The sequence below is a fragment of the Carassius auratus genome, chromosome 3, assembly GCF_003368295.1.
Source record: "Carassius auratus strain Wakin chromosome 3, ASM336829v1, whole genome shotgun sequence".
Lineage (NCBI taxonomy): Eukaryota > Metazoa > Chordata > Actinopteri > Cypriniformes > Cyprinidae > Carassius > Carassius auratus.
Window position 1 is genome coordinate 19835701 of NC_039245.1, and position 19868 is coordinate 19855568.

Consider the following 19868-nt stretch of genomic DNA (forward strand, 5'->3'; position numbering starts at 1 on the left):
TGTGGACAAAAGAATGAGCAGGGCCATCGTGAATCTTTAAAGGAAAATCACTTGGGTTTTAGAGTAGTTTCTCTGCTGCAGGAATCAAAGATGTGTGCAAGCAATTCATTTCTTCTGCAGTTCTTAAAAAAAAAATATCCAACATGTTCTCATTTGTTCTGTCCTATGTGAATTTGTTCAAATGTTTTAATTTACAATTTTATTAAAATTAATTCTTACATTATTAGATATTGGAACTCCACTGTTGATTTATTCAACCTCGTGCCATTTCAAATTGACTTTTAAAAAATTCTATTCTACATGATTTATAAGCTTGTCTTCTCATGGTAACCAAGCAAACACACATTCCCACAAGGTCCAAATTTACTGGTATATTACTAGTTGGTCCCCACAGTGAAATGCTAGGTACACACACAAAAAATTATTCAAAATCTTCTTTTGGATTTTGGAAAAAGAACCATATAGGTTTGGAACCAAGTGGTGTTTTCTGGATGTTTATAATGAATCTATTGAGTGAATAATTCAGTGACCCACTCAGATTTAACCACTTGTTAAATCCCCGAATGAATCTGTGTTTTGAATGAGTCTGTTGAGTGAATGGTTCAGTGACTCACTCATTAAGACAGTTACTTGTCACCACCTGGTGTATCAATGTAACCTGCTGAAAATGCCCACCACTAACTGTCTTTAGCAAAAACAAACATAATACTAAAAATGAAAAGCCACAGTGTTGCTGGACTCTACTTGTTATGTGGGCCTCTCAGATGCCTTCAACAAGAAGGTTTCTCCAGGCAGCTAACACGAAAGATCTAACTTACAAGTAAAATGTCCTGTATAGTTATTATACACACTTGATATGCAATGAATCACTTGCACACATCCACAAACAAACCGATTTTTGTACACATAAGCTGAGAAACTGAAACAAGCTGTCTTATTTACAATCTTATTTAATCCAAAACAGGGATACAAACAGAGACGAAGGAAAAATTTCTCAGCCCCCACACGCTCATCATGATTGATTAATTCAAATATCTCAAATCTACTTCAGCATGCTATAAAGGATGTTTGTTAGGAGTTTTTCTCTAAAGAGGAGTCATGGAAGCCACACAACCATGTAGAGTTATAAGTAAAGTATTGTTTTGAAATGTTGCGTTGCTTTATCACTCTGATCACTGAGCTCTAATTTGACCCATTATATGCTCATTTAAAAATCAAGGCGATTTATTTGTTAGCAATGGAAAAATAATCAACAGATGAGATGTGACTTATCTGAGCTGGACAAATAAACTCATGTCTACTTGTGAAAGAACGGTTTTCTAATCCACTCAGAGATGCTCACAAGTCTCTGAGCTAGAGTCCAAGTCAAGTCTCAAGTCTCTGAGCTAGAGTCCAAGTCAAGTCTCAAGTCTCTGAGCTAGAGTCCAAGTCAAGTCTCAAGTCTCTGAGCTAGAGTCCAAGTCAAGTCTCAAGTCTCTTTATTATATTAAGTCTCTGGTTATAATAAATGTTGCATCACGTACAGCGACCCATCCAAGCTGCTTAGAACACTGCATAGCTATATATAAGGAATTCAAAGCATGTAATATGTTATTATGACAACTCTATCTATTAGCATACAATATCAACTTTGATTTTGGTAAATAATCAGTGTAAACAGGCTATTGCAACATGACAAAAACACCAAGAATGCTTTACTTTTAAGCTAATATCTGTATTTTGCATCTGTCTGTCCTGGCTGTATAGCTGCACACCTCTTGTCTGGCTTAAGAATGAACAAAGCTACGCTGACTTATGTTATTCATACAATACCTACTCACAAATAAACATCAAAAACAAAGCCGGCTGCAATGAATTTCTGTGCAAAACAGCTTTTACTACAAACACTTCCACACAAGAACATTGTTATCACACAAGAACATTTTGATAGAGAACCAAAAATATTTAAAGTAGATAAAATTAGAATAAATAAAATGGAAATGTCTACATACTATTACTACTGTAAACTTTGCAAATAGGACATCAGCCCCTTCAAGTCAATGAACAATAACAAAGTGGGCTGCAATGAATATCTGTGCAAAACGTCATGGCTCCGCTCCTACCCAATGACAGAGGCACGCAGGTTTTTTTCCACTGGAGTACTCACGTGAAGGATGCGTGCACAACTAAAAACTAATATCATCACGCTATAAAGGGTTGGCCTGCGCTGGGTGCGCCCCTCCCCCTATAACTGTTCTGTCTCGCGGAGGAGCTCATTTGTGTGCATCTGTGTGAAACACGCATAGGAAAAAAGAGCGACAGAAAGAACGGCTCCCCTCCAGCCGTGACTCGGCTCCCATCGTTCATGTTTATGAGCCGTTCAAAAGAATCGGTTCGTTCGCGAACGTCACAACTCCTACAGCGAGCTCATCTGACGTTTACTAAAAATTAACATTGTTCACGAGTCCCGGAGCTCGAGTCCGAGTCGAGTCTGAAGTCTTTCGAGGACGAGTCTCAAGTCGAGTCTGAAGTCACTGTTTGTGCGACTTAAGTCGCACTCGAGTCCGAGTCTCAAACTCGAGTCCCCATCTCTGAATCCACTCACAACCATACCATACATCACTGGCTGTAGCTGGGGAGCCAATCATAGAAATCAATCCCAGTTTGGATTTTCAACCTTTCTAAAATCACACGGTTTTTAATTAGATGCTTGCGACATATTTGTTCATGGTGTCAAACTGAAAATGTCGCGAGAATCGGTCACAAGGTGGTGCTATAATAATCAAATTTACGTTTTTGCTAATATATGTGCATCTATAGGCCTACCTACAAGTGCATTCAACATTCTTTTTTAATCGATGCATCAAGCTCTACTAATGTTTATATGTAGGCCTGTGTGTGTGTGTGTGTGTGTGCCTCTCAGTTTTTATCATGTCAATTTGCATATACTCCAGAATGTTAGGAAGAGTAATCAGATTAATTGCAATTAATTACAACGTCTCTCTTTGCCATGAAAAATGATAACTGTGGCTCGTGGAACAAAGCATCAAAATGTTGGTTCCATGGCAGGAAACTCCCCAGACCTTAATCCCACTGAGAACTTGTGGTCAATCCTCAAGAGGAGGGTGAACAAACAAATAATTATAAACATAATTCTGCCAAACTCCAAGCATTAATTATGCAAGAATGTGCTGTAATCAGTCAGGATGCCCAGAATTTGATTGACAGCACACCAGGGTGAATTGCAGAGGTCTTGAAAAAGAAGGGTCAACACTGCAAATATTGGGGTCTTTGCATAAACAATGTAAATATCAATAAAAACCTTTGACACTCATGAAAGGCTTGTAATTATTAGGGCTGGTTTTTGACACAAATATCTTGATTTGATTTGATTCTCATTCACAAGCATGTGATTTGATTATTTTGGATATATATAACAGGCTATTCAATTGTTAATAATTAATACTCTATAATTGGACTATAATTATAGTAATATAATATAATATAAATGGACTCCAATTTTCTTTTTCTATGAGCTCATAAACAAATAAACACCTAAATATTTCAAAGCTCCACTAGTCCCGTTTAAATCATGCACCTTGCAATTTAGGTTTTTCTAACCTCCAGTCTCCCAGTAATAAATCTAAACTCTTTTTCCAATTGATTTTAGCAGATAAAATTATACCAAATTCATGTACTATTGAAGATATTTTATTAATATAATTTAGATTTTTTCTTATAATAACAACATCATAATCTGCAAAAGCTGAAGTACACACAGGTGAAAAATGATCATACATTTTTAAACCTGACAATTCATTATGAAATCTGTTCAAAAAATCAACAGGATCTGCTCAACAGCAACACTCCCATTAAAAACTCCTAACATATCTGACCCCATTATGCTCCAAAAAGTTTCATAAAAAAATTAAAAAGAAAGGAGAATTCCCAGAGCTTTACCATTGCCATACTCATCACACCTGAGTATACTTCAGATGGCAATGGTTGTTTAAGTACAGCATTTATTTCAGCTGACATGTGGAAAACCTTCAAAGAATTATGTGACATTATTTTTTCTTTATAATCTGTGGCATATAATGCTGAATAAAAATCAACAGTTATCATCCGTATTTCAGAAGGCTCTGTCCAATCATTTTCTGCTTTGTCTGTTTTTTTTTCTCAAGATCCCAAAAAAAAAACAAATTGGTTGGTGCACCAGTCTCATTCAAATTCTGAAAATGTGATCTCACTAGTGAGCCGTGTCCCTTAATTCCAATCATCTCTGTTTTTTAAATAGACTGAATAAGGCTTTGGTCTTGAGTTGAATCACATAAAATCTGAAGTTCTATTACATCAGATTCAACATCTTCAATTAATTTATAAATAGAATAAATTAGATTAGAAGGAAACAATATATTAGAAGCATTAAGAGTGGACTGTTTACAGAATTGTTGAATATAAACTTTCCCCACATCCCACCACTGTTAAATGAATTCAACATTCTTTACATTCATTTTCCATTGTTCCCAAAAAATATATATATAAAATTATAATTTAACAAGGAAACATTAAAATGCTAGTATGCACTTCATACTTTAAGAGAATTAATACAAACCCCTCCACATGCCAATCCATAATCTGGAAACTAAATGGAGTAATAGCACAAATTATGTTACTAATTCTATAGTTTTCTCTATCTTTTCTCTAATCAAACATTCCAACATTTCTTAAAAGTTTATTTCTTGAAGCCAAACAGGTGCATCTCAATAAATTATAATGTTGTAGAAAAGTTCATTTCAGTAATTCAACTAAAATTGTAAAATTTGTGTATTAAATAAATTCAGTGCACACAGACTGAAGTCTTTGATTCTTTTAATTGTGATGATTTTGGCTCACATTTAACAAAAACTCACCAATTCACTATCTCAACAAATTAGAGTATGGTGACATGCCAATCATTTAATCAACTCAAAACACCTGCAAAGGTTTCCTGAGGCTTCAAAATGGGTCTCAGTTTGGTTTACTAGGCTACACAATCATGGTGAAGACTGCTGATCTGACAGTTGTCCAGAGGACAATCATTGACACCCTTCACAAGGAGGGTAAGCCACAAACATTCATTGCCAAACAAGCTGGCTGTTCACAGAGTGCTGTATCCAAACATGTTAACAGAAGGTTGAGTGGAAAAAAAAACTGCGGAAGAAAAAGCTGCACAACCAACCGAGAGAACCGCAGCCTTATGAGGATTGTCAAGCAAAATCGATTCAAGAATTTGAATGAACTTCACAAGGAATGGACTGAGGCTGGGGTCAAGGCATCAAGAGGGCTAAGGAGAAGAAAAACTGGACTGTTGCCCAGTGGTCCAAAGTCCATTTTTTTATTTTTCAGATGAGATCAAGTTTTATATTTCATTTGGAAACCAAAGTCCTAGAGTCTAGTGGAAAGGTGGAGAAGCTCATATTTCAAGTTACCAGTCTGTGATGTTTTGGTGTGCAATGTCATCTGCTGATGTTGGTCCATTGTGTTTTTAGAAAACCAAAGTCACTACACCCATTTACCAAGAAATGTTGGAGCACTTCATGCTTCCTTCTGCTGACCAGCTTTTGGAAGCTGCTTTAAGAAAGGTTGGTTAAATGACCATGGTGTTGGTGTGCTTGACTGGCCAGCAAACTCACCAGACCTGAACCCCACAGAGAATCTATAGGGTATGGTCAAGAGGAAAATGAGAAACAAGAGACCAAAAAATGCAGATGAGCTGAAGGCCACTGTCAAAGAAACCTGGGCTTCCATTGCACCTCATCAGTGCCACAAACTGATCACATCCATGCCATGCTGTACTGAGGCAGTAATTATGTAAAAGGAGCCCCTACCAAGTATTGAGTAAATGTACAGTAAATTAACATACTTTCCAGAAAGCCAACAATCCCCCCCCCCCAAAAAAAAAATATTATTGGTCTTATGAAGTATTCTATAGTGAATCAGTGGGTTTTTGTTAAATGTGAACCAAAATCTTCACAATTAAAAGAACCAAAGAATTAAACTGCTTCAGTCTGTGTGCATTGAATTTATTTAATACACAAGTTTCACAATTTGAATTGAATTACTGAAATAAATGAACTTTTCCACAACATTCTAATTTATTGAGATGCACCTGTATGTGGTTCAACATGATTTGTTCTAAATTATTGATTGTATAATTCAAATCTCAAATCTCTAAAAAAAAAAAAATCTAATCACATCCTAACAATGTACTAGCCAATTTTTCTAGAAACAGGATTCTTTCTTTTGCAAAAACATGAAGAATTTACATTGATCAGAAATATTGTTTTTCTGTCATATTTTGCAATATTTTTAATTAATCTTCCTGCAACAACTCTATCTACCTCATAAGATAAAGTTACAAATGACACTGAAAAAAAGAATGGCTACTACTACTTTTTATGACAGTCCCATCCCATTTTCTTTGCCAATCAGTTTTATTTTCTGTACATGAGTGGGTTTCTTGTACAAAAGATATATCAATATTTATGAATTTTACTAATATAGGCTACTGTATATTAATATTTTCCTGACGTAAAAATTCTACTCAAATTGTGAAAAAATATAATTAGGCTATACAACAAAACAGTACAATTACAAATTCACTTATATTAAACTTTGAACATTTGTTAACAATATCATATGAATAAGGAAAATATGTTTTACCCGCATTGTAACACAAACAGGCTATAAATAGACCTTTAGATTTCCACTTTCTTTAAGTGTAAAACGATCGTAGATTGTGTTTCATTGTTAGCGTGTTTATAAGCCACATCAGCCACAAAATATATCCTATCGCTACTTGGGTGAAAAGTAAGTCAAGTGTGTGTATACCACTTTCGTCACGTGACCTCAATCCCCTCCCCCGCTCAAAATACGTTGCCGTGGTAATGAGACCAACGTGAACTGGTCAACGCTGGTTATATTTATGTTTAAGTTGCTAAAATCACAACTTCATTGTTTGTAGAGAGAGACGCACAGACACAGGTACGTCTCACACACACACACACACACACACACACACACACAACTGTCATCTTTCTCTCTCGCGATCAGATGATCGAAAATGAATTCAAATATGATCTTACTGTATTATTTCATCTCTGTTTTTGCTTTGAAGCGGGCATATTGAGCTGCAAACAACAATATAGTTTTAATTTGTCTATAACTTGGCAAAAGACCATGGAATAAGCGAGATTATCAACGGTTTGCCATGAATTAAAATGCACTTTGCAGGGGGTTCTTTGCCTCCACATCGTGCGTTTAAAACACTAATGATTTTTTTCTGCAAATTTCCACCATTTTCCCACTTGTTCTAGGCCACTTCTGATTTGGCACACAATTAAGTTTGCAAAAGTGAGCTCAATAATTCAGATTTTTGTTTAATGTTTGTTTTAATGTTTGTGGAGATTTAGACTGATATGTTTGAGTGTGACACAGTGACTAATCTTGTGAATATAATGTCAAAACATTTACGTAACGTACACAAGGACAACACAATACTCTGAGGAAACATGGCCAAATGAGCGCGTTACAGAAAGTTTCTAATCTTAACTTTTAATTTAGGATTTTAATTTTATATATATATATATATATATATATATATATATATGCATTACTGTAAGTGTAGGTTTAGCGTTGGGGTTGGTATAGACTTTAATAAAACAATCTCATAGGTATAATTATTATTTTTATTTTTTTGGTGGTAAGTGTACACATTAATAAACATAACTTTACAGGTAGCATTTTTCGTTGTCGAATTGTACAACCAACTGTTTTAATGGGAGGTGTTTTAAATCTGACAGGGCAGGACAAATCGACAGAACACTGGTAATGCTCCGTGAGCTTTGTTGTTGTCTGTAATGCTGGGTGCATTATTGTGCTAACTGTATTATCATGTTAGGAGGTTTCTTCTTATTGATATTTAAGATAAGATAATATACACTTAGGAAAAATACTGTTCTGTAATAGATTTTGTCCTAAATGTGGTCCAGACTGAAATTAACATGGTTACCAAACCATCTGAGGATCTTTCTGTAATACACCCCAGGAGTCTAAAGTACAGCAGCTTAATACACTGTGAAACTCTACAAGTGAACAGCACAATATAAATAATGTCTACTTTTATTATACATCTTCTTACTAAACTCTTTATACATTTTCTTTAAACAAATATACATTTTCGTACAAAGTTCCTTGTATTAAATAAATGAATACTAATAAAAAAAAACTATTATTTACAGATCCCCAAACAACAATGCTATTTATATATAGTATTGTTGATTCAAGTCAAGGCACCAGACGCCTCCAGGACTTGCAGGGCTGCAAGACGCCAAAGCCTGAATGAACTGATGGAAAGGCCAATCTTGTCAGCCTCCGAGACGCAAAGCTGACTGAAGACAGAAAACAACAGGGTGGCCGTGACAAGAGTTGTTTCTGAGGTTCTTTGTGTCTTACTCCGTGACCTGAAACAAAAAGATAAATCAGCATTATTTGTCTAAATTCATTACATTTAGAGAAAAATGTACTAAAAGTTCACGATGACCGAAGATCAAACTAAACCAAGAAAAAGCTTAGCTAATCTTAGACTCTGTACCTTAAACCAGTCATGGAGATGCATCTTGTCCAGACTGAGTCTCTTCCCTGGCTTGGGCTGCAGACAATCGCAAATCATCTGGCAGCATTCTGTGCAAAAAGACGAGAAAGACATTTGATCATACGTTTATACATTACACCTGATCTCTTTGAAGCTATTGGACTTTTTTGTATGATTTAGAGTTCTTTGTTGTCTGATGAAGATCTCACCTTTTGACAAGCCGGGTCTGGTCCAGAGCTTCACAGTGATCATGCTTCGGTCGTAGGATGTAGGAGTTTCTCCACACAGCATTTCATACAGGATGAACCCTAGAGTCCACACTGTCGTTGGTTTTGCGTGGTACCTGCCCTTCATGTAGAACTCGGGAGGACAGTACACTCTTGTGCCTGCAGGAAAGATGCCTGATGTTTAATACATTATCACAGCATGTTGAGTAAATATATGTTTCTGTGAGATACTAACCAAGCAGTTCATAACACATACCATGGAAGACTTTGAAGGCAGATTTCTTCATGAGCGCACCGCACCCGAAGTCAATTAATTTGACTTCCATGGTGTCCTCATTCACCAGAAGGTTCTCCAGTTTGAAATCACGATGGAAGATGCCACGCTTACAGCAAGTTTTAGCGGCATCAGTGACCTGCCGCATAATATTTCGTGCCGTCCCCTCATCAAGGCTTCCTCCATGGTTCTCCACAAAACTAAACAAGTCCATGCAAGGAATGGGGCGCTCCATGACCATCACGTAGTGGTCTGCGTCATCCTCCCAGTCAAGCAACTGAATGATCTGAGGAACGCTGGGGCCCTTATTGGCCATGAGCAACAGGCCAATCTCAATGGGAAGGCGTTTGGGATGACCAGGCTAAAAGAAGGAAGATACGATGATTAGATGGAGGCCGTTTCCCAAATAATAATTTAGTTCACAAATCAAAACAAGTTGCCTACAGAAAGCTCATTTGTAGTCTGTGATGAACATTAATATAAGATGTGATAAACTGAAAACAGTGTCTAAGAGGCAATAACATAGAGAGCGCAGCCTACTCACCACTTTGATAGATGGCATGTTTGGCGTCTTGCTAGAACATTTCACTGCCACCTAATCAACAAAACAAAGAATGAACAATTAGCATGTGCAGATAGTTGATACCACTCCAATCATCATTCCTGAAAAGATGTGCAAAGTTTTGAAGTGAAGAAAATATAAACCTGAAGTCCATCCTTGCAGCGAGTCCCTTCATAAACACTACCACATCCTCCTTCACCCAACTTGCAGCCGACTGTATACTTGCAAATGTGGCCTAATAACAGACAAACAATTGTGGTTAGTATGAAATGCAACTTTATATTATATTGTATATATAATAATGTTTTTTTTATTACATTTTCTAATTTTCATAGATTTCTTATTCGTACCCTTGTCCAGGATGTCCTGCACAAGCCGTTCCTCAGCAGTGAGGAGGACTTCCTCCGTTCTCTCTCCATCAGTCTCAGCAGCTCCAGCAGGCTCCTCATCAGGTGGATTAGGATGATGGCTGCCTGACCTTGAGAGTAGGTCTTCAGCTGGAGCTATAATATGAATGAAATCAAATAAATCATTAAAATATTTCATACTCCAATTAATACTATTCTTTATTTAGGGCACTTTTGAATTGATATCCTAAGAAATGTTACTTAAAATATTTATATTGTCACTCTAAAATCTTTGGTGTGATAAAGTTAGCAGTGTTTTTTTTTCTGAATGAAAAGGAAGAATAACAGAAGTTCCTGTAACTGAAGAATTAGTCGTCTATCAATATTTGCATCATCATGACATGTTGATGTGATTGTACCATCGCTATGTCCCTGATATTTTTCCGCCTCTATCCCGCATTTCTTCTCAATTTTGACCAGGTCATATGTTCCAGCACTGCAGCAAGGAAAGTGAAGAGTGGGCCACTTCCAGAAGCTCTTCTTCTTCTTCTCCGTTCTCTCTCCATCAGTCTCAGCAGCTCCAGCAGGAGCCTCATCAGGTGGATTAGGTTGACGGTTCTCTGCCATGATGGGGGAAAGTACAGAGGGTTCGTGTACACTCTGGCCTATTAACAGAAAAACAACTGTCCTTATGAAATACATTTTTAAATATGTATTTGATTGATTTTATAATTTATAATAACCTTTTCTAATTCTTATGGATTTCTTATTCTTACCCTTGTCCAGGACATCCTGTTTCTGCTGTTCCTCAACAGCGGGGAGGACTTCAAGAGCTGGAGCTATAATATGAATTCAATAAAAAATAATATAAGTAAAATATTAACTGGTAAATACTGAAATTCTTGTAGTTCTTCGTTTTGGGGCACTTTTGAATTTCTATCCTAAACTTATCTAAAAAATGTTGACCAATTTATTTCTGGTAGTGACATCTAATAAAGTTCAGGAGAAAAATCTTTAATTCAGTTTCTGATATTTAAACTGTTATTTTGAAATGTTTGGTGTGATAATGTTAGTACTGTTTTGGACGATAGGGATGGGAAAGTGTTTTTTTTTTTCTTAAAGGAAGAACAACAGAAGTTACTGTAATTGATGTAGTTTATCGATATTTGCATCATGATATTGATGTGCTTGTACCATTGCTATATCTCCGATTTATTTCCGCCTCTATCCCGCATTTCTTCTCAGTTTTGACCAGGTCATATGTTCCAGCTCTGCAGCAAGGAACGTGAAGAGCGGGCCACTTCCAGAAGTTCTTGGTCTTCTTCTCATTTCTCCCTCCATCAGTGTCAACAGCATCAGGGTGATCAGGGTGACGGTTCTCTGAGCTGTTGAGGGAGTCTTTGGTTTGTACACTGGGATCGCGTACACACTCCAAACCAGCCGCTTTTTTTAGTCTTGAAAGCAGTCCCATGATAAAATAAATTACGAATGACCACTCGCTAATTGTCGCTATCAGATACTCTGACACTTCAACCCATAAAATGAGCAAGTGATTTTTTCGCGCCTTTATATACTGTAATAAGCCTGTGACGTCATAAACGCTAGCGCAGAATGAAAGGGGGGGTGGGGGGTGGAATGCGTGACGTCGTCTCCTTTCGAACGATAGCATTAAAATCTAATGATATTTGATATTAACTTGATATAATTTGTTGTATCGTGTACATCGCGGGTTGTAAATATAGCCGTTTTATACATGAAACTTTAAAGCACAAAAATATGAGAAAATAACTCCCCACTTCGTAAATGCAGTGGATAGTTGGAAATTAAAGTGACAGCCTAAAATACCTGCTGCTGTCTGTCTGTATTAATATGTAATTGAAGGCTATATTGTTATGTAACTTTTTTTTACATAGCACATAAGCCACTGGTGTCCATATTTTCCATCTGAGCCATTGGTGCTTCAACTATGATGATTGCTGCTTGCAGCCATATTTTTATACATATATAAAAAACATTAATGCGCACTATCATGAACCTTTGATTACCATCATTAACTATCATTTATCTACAAGTTAAAGAGCCTGTGTCCTAAGGCTAATTAATGCCTCAGTATGGAGGGCCTGTGCCACTCTCCACCAGCTATCATCAATTCAGATATTTATATTATAATACTTTATATATTCACCTGATGAAATGTAGAAGATATGTTGAAATTCCCTTCTTAATTTAATTTTTCCATTCTCTTTGGAGTGTTACAAGCTCTTGTTGCTCAATGAATACATGTAAAGCTGCAAAGACTAAAGTCTCAAATTCAAAGATATATTCTTTGTAAAATTTAAGACTGCCACGCCCTCTTAAAAACGCCTTGTTTAAACACGCCCCCACATGTCTACATCACTATGTGGAAATATTTGCGTAGTGCCGCCCAAATGTTCACGCAAAGAAAGAAGGTGTGGTTTCAGTAACCACAGTTAGTGATGAAGAATGCAGCCATGTCAGGGAGATGCTGTGTGTATCTATGCAAAAGCACTTTATTTGGCCTTTCTAAAGGTAGATGCATTTAGGAATCTTTAAGATTACTTACAACAGTAGCCTACAGCAACGCATTTTATGGACAACCATTTTATGATCCTAGCAGAGGAGGTTATTCTGACTTTGCTACAACAATCTGGCACTTCTGAATCACCTACTGTAAGAATGTTATTAGTTGAAGGATTTGCTGACTGATCAAATGCGGAGTTTATGTGTGGGCGCGCGTATGTGTTTGTGTGTGTGTGTGTGTGTGTGTGTGTGTGTGTGTGTGTGTGTGAGAGAGAGAGAGAGAGAGAGAGAGAGAGAGAGACGGTCACACAGTGGATCCAGATAGCAAGGAGACATTGATTCAATGTTGAAATCCATCAGAATCATCATTTTGGTTGAGGTTAGTTGGTTGTTAGGTTGGTTGATAATTCAATGCTTTACAGTGTTGAAAAAACAGATATTGAATAAATGTTGATTTTTTGGTCTGTATTTCCCCCATGGTGGAATTTAGACTGTCAATCTCTCATTCAACACTTTAATGCAAATGCAAATAAATTTGGTACATTTTTGTGAAATGTAGTGAGCACATGCTCATCAGAGCATGAATCCTGTTAATTTTGTAAACTCATCACCACTAGAACCAAAAATAAAATAAAAAAATTACATAAATAAAATTCTGCCTGCCTAGTGTGTGGTTTAACAACAACAACAAAAAAACTGACCAGTGAGATGAACCAGCTGGACATAATTAATTTATATTAGTAATAGTGGTAGTAATAGTACACTCTCAGAAATAAAGGTACAGTGAGGGTACAATTAAAGTACTTTAAGGTACAAATTTCACAAATGTGCCAGCAAAGGAACAAACATGTATACAGCTGAGTACCAAAAAGTACCTTTCCAACGAAATAGGGTACACAATGAAATATGCATGGTGAAAGGTACATATATGTACCCTTTGAAAAGGTACATTGTCATATAAAGTAATAGTGAAGGTACAACATTCACAAATGTACCATTAAAGGTCCTATCATCTTCCCATTTGGGTACTTAGAAGTACCTTTTGGGTACACATCCGGTAGGGTACAAAAAAGTACCTTATTCAAGTCAAAGTTTACACTTCCTGTGGGGTACTAAGAAGTACTTTTCAAGTTACAGGGTACAAAATCCTCTGGGGTAGCAGCTACTTATGCGTGCCTTTTCTAAGACGGATAGAGCCTTTGTCATAATTTGTAAATGTGGTCTGCTGAATAATCTTCTGCACAGCAAAATCTCCAGTTTTGAAATCCTAGTGTTGGTACTTTTAGAGTAAAGTGTTAAAGTGGTGTTGAATTAACACTAGCTAGTGTAAACAGCCCCCTCTGGCGGTATAAATACGCAGAGTTACCTTTATTAACACTGTTGAGTGTTGTAAGTCACATCCGGGACTCGTGTGGGCGCGCATGACCCATCTGAAACATTTTTCACAGACACCATTTTCTTTGCTCGCGATGCGGCGCATATGAGGATGGAAAACGGCGAAATAAAGTGTTTAATCTTATTCATAAAATGTGTTTTTATAATATATCGTTTTATAACTATATTTATTTGCTGTGCGCATAAACTTTTCTCAACGACATTTCCTTTCAATCGCGAAAGTAAGTGTTTTTATCTCATTTTAAATATGTAACGTTATATTGATTTATAGCGATATTTATGTGATGTTTTCCAAAGAATTTTCTCAAGAGAGATATTTTATTTCACTCACGATGGGGAGAAGACGGGGACTTTGGTTTTATCAAAGGAAAACACCATAAGTAAGTCTTTTACCTCGTTTACATGTATTTTACTTTATGATGATATTTAAATGCTGTGCGCGCCTAACGAGCCTAACCGTCTCTCACAGATTTGTACTGCGGTGCACTGCACACGCGGAGGCTGCTCAGAGAAGGCAGAGACCAGAAGTAAGTTAAGCGTTTTACCTCATTTAAAATGTCTATTTTATAACATTAGATTGATTTATAGGGACATTAATATGTTATGTGCTCCTACACTTTCCTCAGAGAGATATTTTCTTCACTCGAAGCGGAGGTTTAGGGGAAGTTGGTTTTTAACAAGGAAAACACCGAAAGCAGTGTTTTATCTGTATGTACTGCATTAACTGTATGCATTTCATAAAATAATATAATGTAATAATGATATTGTTATGCTGTGCGTACCTAGACGATTGAAACATTTCTCACAGATTAAATTTGATATCAAATCAAACACAAATCTAAAATAGCAATATCATTACCGTAAGTTACATTAGTTGTTTCTTGCATGTCTGTCTTGTGAACAAATTTTGTGTTACATTAAGCATTAATATAATACGTTTTCATAAAGTTGAGGTGTCGTACGTATATATGTATAAGTATATACTAGTAAAAAAAAAAACAGATTTAGTATTCATCAAAATGTATAAAATAAGTGAAATGCAAACTTAGAATATGATACAAACCTGCAATATCTTTCCTGCTGACCTTTGATGATCCAGTTCAACCATACTAATAAGCAAAAATTAACTAATAAACTAAGAGTATTGAACCTTCTTCTCCTGTGTTCTACTCTACAGACGTGAATTTACTCTTCCTTGTCCCTGAGGTTTAATCATCACGTTTAATCATCACGTTTACTGGTTTAAAACACTAATGATTTTTTCTGCAAATTTCCACCATTTTCCAACTTGTTCTAGCCCACTTCTGATTTGGCACAAAATTCAGTTTGCTAAAGTGAGCTCAATAATTCAGATTTTTGTTTAATGTTTGTGGAGGTTTAGATTGATATATTTGAGTGTGACACACAATGACTAATCTTGTGAATATAATGTCTAAACTTTTACGGAACATATGTACACATGGACAACACAATAATCTGAGGAAAAATGCCAAATGACTTTTGCAGGGGGTGCATTACAGAAAGTTTCTTACCTTAGCTTTTAATTCAGAATTAGGATTTTTTATATCTGCAACTGCATTACTGTAAGGATAGGTTTAGCTATGTGTCTGTAATGCTGGTTGCAGTATTGTGCTAACTGTAATATAATGTTAGGAGGTTTCTTCCTATCTGTAGTTAAAATAAGATAATACACTTAGCAAATGCTGTTCTGTGATGGCTTATATGTGGCCCAAACTGAAATGAACATGGTTACCAAACATATAGAAGATAGGATTTTAAAGTTAGGATCTTTCTGTAATACACCCCCAGGAGCCTAAAGTACAGCAGGTTAATGCACTGTGAAAATCTACAAGTGAACAGCACAATATAAAACAAATATACTTTTATTATACATTTTCTTTAAAAAATATCTTATACATTTTCTTAAGAAAAAAGTTCCTTGTAATAAATAAATTAATACTAATAAAAGAATAACTATTATTTACAGATCCCCAAACAACAATGCTATTTATATATAGTATTGTTGCTTCAAGTCAAGGCACCAGACGCCTCCAGGACTTGCAGGGCTGCAAGACGCTAAAGCCTGAATGAACTGATGGAAAGACAGAAAACAACAGGGTGGCCGTGACAAGAGTTGTTTCTGAGGTTCTTTGTGTCTTACTCCGTGACCTGAAACAAAAAGATAAATCAGCATTATTTGTCTAAATTCATTACATTTAGGAAAAAATGTACTAAAAGTTCACGATGACCGAAGATCAAACTAAACCAAGAAAAAGCTTAGCTAATCTTAGACTCTGTACCTTAAACCAGTCATGGAGATGCATCTTGTCCAGACTGAGTCTCTTCCCTGGCTTGGGCTGCAGACAATCGCAAATCATCTGGCAGCATTCTGTGCAAAAAGACGAGAAAGGCATTTGATCATACGTTTATACATTACACCTGATCTCTTTGAAGCTATTGGTCTTTTTTGTATGATTTAGAGTTCTTTGTTGTCTGATGAAGATCTCACCTTTTGACAAGCCGGGTCTGGTCCAGAGCTTCACAGTGATCATGCTTCGGTCGTAGGATGTAGGAGCTTCTCCACACAGCATTTCATACAGGATGAACCCTAGAGTCCACACTGTCGTTGGTTTTGCGTGGTACCTGCCCTTCATGTAGAACTCGGGAGGACAGTACACTCTTGTGCCTGCAGGAAAGATGCCTGATGTTTAATACATTATCACAGCATGTTGAGTAAATATATGTTTCTGTGAGATACTAACCAAGCAGTTCATAACACATACCATGGAAGACTTTGAAGGCAGATTTCTTCATGAGCGCACCGCACCCGAAGTCAATTAATTTGACTTCCATGGTGTCCTCATTCACCAGAAGGTTCTCCAGTTTGAAATCACGATGGAAGATGCCACGCTTACAGCAAGTTTTAGCGGCATCAGTGACCTGCCGCATAATATTTCGTGCCGTCCCCTCATCAAGGCTTCCTCCATGGTTCTCCACAAAACTAAACAAGTCCACGCAAGGAATGGGGCGCTCCATGACCATCACGTAGTGGTCTGCGTCATCCTCCCAGTCAAGCAGCTGAATGATCTGAGGAACGCTGGGGCCCTTATTGGCCATGAGCAACAGGCCAATCTCAATGGGAAGGCGTTTGGGATGACCAGGCTAAAAGAAGGAAGATACGATGATTAGATGGAGGCTGTTTCCCAAATAATAACTTAGTTCACAAATCAAAACAAGTTGCCTACAGAAAGCTCAATTGTAGTCTGTGATGAATATTAATATAAGATGTGATAAACTGAAAACAGTGTCTAAGAGGCAATAACATAGAGAGCGCAGCCTACTCACCACTTTGATAGATGGCATGTTTGGCGTCTTGCTTGAACATTTCACTGCCACCTAATCAACAAAACAAAGAATGAACAATTAGCATGTGCAGATAGTTGATATCACTCCAATCATCATTCCTGAACAGATGTGCAAAGTTTTGAAGTGAAGAAAATATAAACCTGAAGTCCATCCTTGCAGCGAGTCCCTTCATAAACACTACCACATCCTCCTTCACCCAACTTGCAGCCGACTGTATACTTGCAAAAGTGGCCTAATAACAGACAAACAATTGTGGTTAGTATGAAATGCAACTTTATATTATATTGTATATATAATAATGTTTTTTTATTACATTTTCTAATTTTCATAGATTTCTTATTCGTACCCTTGTCCAGGATGTCCTGCACAAGCCGTTCCTCAGCAGTGAGGAGGACTTCCTCCGTTCTCTCTCCATCAGTCTCAGCAGCTCCAGCAGGCTCCTCATCAGGTGAATTAGGATGATGGCTGTCTGACCTTGAGAGTAGGTCTTCAGCTGGAGCTATAATATGAATGAAATCAAATAAATCATTAAAATATTTCATACTCCAATTAATACGGTTCTTCATTTAGGGCACTTTTGAATTGATATCCTAAAAAATGTTACTTAAAATATTTATATTGTCACTCTAAAATCTTTAGTGTGATAAAGTTAGCAGTGTTTTTTTTTTTTTTTCTGAATGAAAAGGAAGAATAACAGAAGTTCCTGTAACTGAAGAATTAGTCGTCTATCAATATTTGCATCATCATGACATGTTGATGTGATTGTACCATCGCTATGTCCCTGATATTTTTCCGCCTCTATCCCGCATTTCTTCTCAATTTTGACCAGGTCATATGTTCCAGCACTGCAGCAAGGAAAGTGAAGAGTGGGCCACTTCCAGAAGCTCTTCTTCTTCTTCTCCGTTCTCTCTCCATCAGTCTCAGCAGCTCCAGCAGGAGCCTCATCAGGTGGATTAGGTTGACGGTTCTCTGCCATGATGGGGGAAAGTACAGAGGGTTCGTGTACACTCTGGCCTATTAACAGAAAAACAACTGTCCTTATGAAATACATTTGTAAATATGTATTTGATTGATTTTATAATTTATAATAACCTTTTCTAATTCTTATGGATTTCTTATTCTTACCCTTGTCCAGGACATCCTGTTTCTGCTGTTCCTCAACAGCGGGGAGGACTTCAAGAGCTGGAGCTATAATATGAATTCAATAAAAAATAATATAAGTAAAATATTAACTGGTAAATACTGAAATTCTTGTAGTTCTTCGTTTTGGGGCACTTTTGAATTGCTATCCTAAACTTATCTAAACAATGTTGACCAATTTATTTCTGGTAGTGACATCTAATAAAGTTCAGGAGAAAAATCTTTAATTCAGTTTCTGATGTTTAAACTGTTATTTTAAAATGTTTGGTGTGATAATGGCAGTACTGTTTTGGACGATAGGGATGGGAAAGTGTGTTTTTTTTCTTAAAGGAAGAACAACAGAAGTTCCTGTAATTGATGTAGTTTATCGATATTTGCATCATGATATTGATGTGCTTGTACCATTGCTATATCTCCGATTTATTTCCGCCTCTATCCCGCATTTCTTCTCAGTTTTGACCAGGTCATATGTTCCAGCTCTGCAGCAAGGAACGTGAAGAGCGGGCCACTTCCAGAAGTTCTTGGTCTTCTTCTCATTTCTCCCTCCATCAGTGTCAACAGCATCAGGGTGATCAGGGTGACGGTTCTCTGAGCTGTTGCGGGAGTCTTTAGTTTGTACACCGGGATCGCGTACACACTCCAAACCAGCCGCTTTTTTTAGTCTTGAAAGCAGTCCCATGATAAAATCAATTACGAATTACCACTCGCTAATAGTCGCTATCAGATACTCCTCTGACACTTCAACCCATAAAATGAGCAAGTGATTTTTTTCGTGCGTTTATATACTGTAATAGCTTGTGACGTCATAAACGCTCGCGCGGAATGGGGGGGTTGGTAATGGAATGCGTGACGTCGTCTTCTTTTGAACGATAGCATTCAAATCTAATGATATTTGATATTAACTTGATATAATTTGTTGTATCATGTACATAGCAGGTTGTAAATATAGCCGGTTAGTTCACCCAAAAATGAAAATTATGGCATTAATAGCTCACCATTATGCTGTTCCAAACATGTAAGACCTTCTTTTATCTTCGGAACACAGTTTAAGATATTTTAGATTTAGTCCGAGAGCTCTCAGTCCCTCCATTGAAACTGTGTGTACATGTTTCGCAAACGAATCATTCAGTTCACCAAATCGAACGGAATCGTTTTAAACGGTTCGCATCTCTAATACGCATTAATCCACAAATGACTTAAAGGGGGGGTGAAATGCTATTTCATGCATACTGAGTTTTTTACACTGTTAAAGAGTTGGATTCCCATGCTAAACATGGACAAAGTTTCAAAAATTAAGTTTTACGTTTGAAGGAGTATTTCTGTTCCAAAAATACTCCTTCCGGTTTGTCACAAGTCTTGGAAAGTTTTGTGTGACGTTAGATGGAGCGGAATTTCCTTATAT

At 36.8% G+C, this 19868-nt stretch overlaps 2 protein-coding genes and 2 long non-coding RNA genes across 12 annotated transcripts; 2 read left to right on the forward strand and 2 right to left on the reverse strand.

The window, feature by feature from the left end:
* Positions 1–6918: 6918 nt before the first annotated feature.
* Positions 6919–10907, forward strand: LOC113049950 (uncharacterized). 3 transcript variants are annotated; one of them, XR_003276678.1, is made up of 6 exons: positions 6919–7005; positions 8262–8459; positions 9787–9935; positions 10013–10129; positions 10505–10671; positions 10811–10907. It is a non-coding gene; the product is annotated as an uncharacterized LOC113049950 (long non-coding RNA). The 3 variants fall into 3 exon arrangements; XR_003276677.1 differs by having other exon boundaries at positions 10038–10162; XR_003276676.1 differs by having other exon boundaries at positions 10038–10129.
* LOC113049938 (serine/threonine-protein kinase pim-2-like) lies at positions 8398–12444 on the reverse strand. 2 transcript variants are annotated; one of them, XR_003276675.1, is made up of 9 exons: positions 11219–12444; positions 10801–10863; positions 10444–10689; positions 10028–10180; positions 9821–9912; positions 9660–9710; positions 9098–9476; positions 8615–9000; positions 8398–8483 (listed from the first exon to the last, which is right to left on the reverse strand). XR_003276675.1 is itself a non-coding variant. In XM_026212683.1 (9 exons), the coding sequence occupies exons 1-9, from the start codon at positions 11691–11693 to the stop codon at positions 8570–8572; spliced, it is 1770 nt and encodes a 589-aa protein (XP_026068468.1). In that variant the 5' UTR covers positions 11694–12444; the 3' UTR covers positions 8453–8569. The 2 variants fall into 2 exon arrangements, 1 of the variants encoding a protein (XP_026068468.1); XM_026212683.1 differs by having other exon boundaries at positions 8453–8703; positions 8824–9000.
* Positions 12445–13397: 953 nt separating this feature from the next.
* On the forward strand, positions 13398–18558 carry LOC113049974 (uncharacterized). Of its 6 annotated transcripts, none has more exons than XR_003276683.1 (8): positions 13398–14181; positions 14258–14340; positions 14430–14487; positions 15948–16105; positions 17433–17581; positions 17658–17774; positions 18156–18322; positions 18462–18558. It is a non-coding gene; the product is annotated as an uncharacterized LOC113049974 (long non-coding RNA). The 6 variants fall into 6 exon arrangements; XR_003276681.1 differs by having other exon boundaries at positions 17683–17807; XR_003276679.1 differs by having other exon boundaries at positions 13401–14181; positions 17683–17774.
* Positions 16099–19230, reverse strand: LOC113049964 (serine/threonine-protein kinase pim-2-like). The gene is made up of 9 exons (XM_026212699.1): positions 18869–19230; positions 18452–18514; positions 18095–18340; positions 17673–17825; positions 17467–17558; positions 17306–17356; positions 16744–17122; positions 16470–16646; positions 16099–16349 (listed from the first exon to the last, which is right to left on the reverse strand). Exons 1-9 carry the CDS (start codon positions 19143–19145, stop codon positions 16216–16218), a joined length of 1572 nt encoding a protein of 523 aa, XP_026068484.1. The 5' UTR covers positions 19146–19230; the 3' UTR covers positions 16099–16215.
* Between the last annotated feature and the right edge of the window lie 638 nt (positions 19231–19868).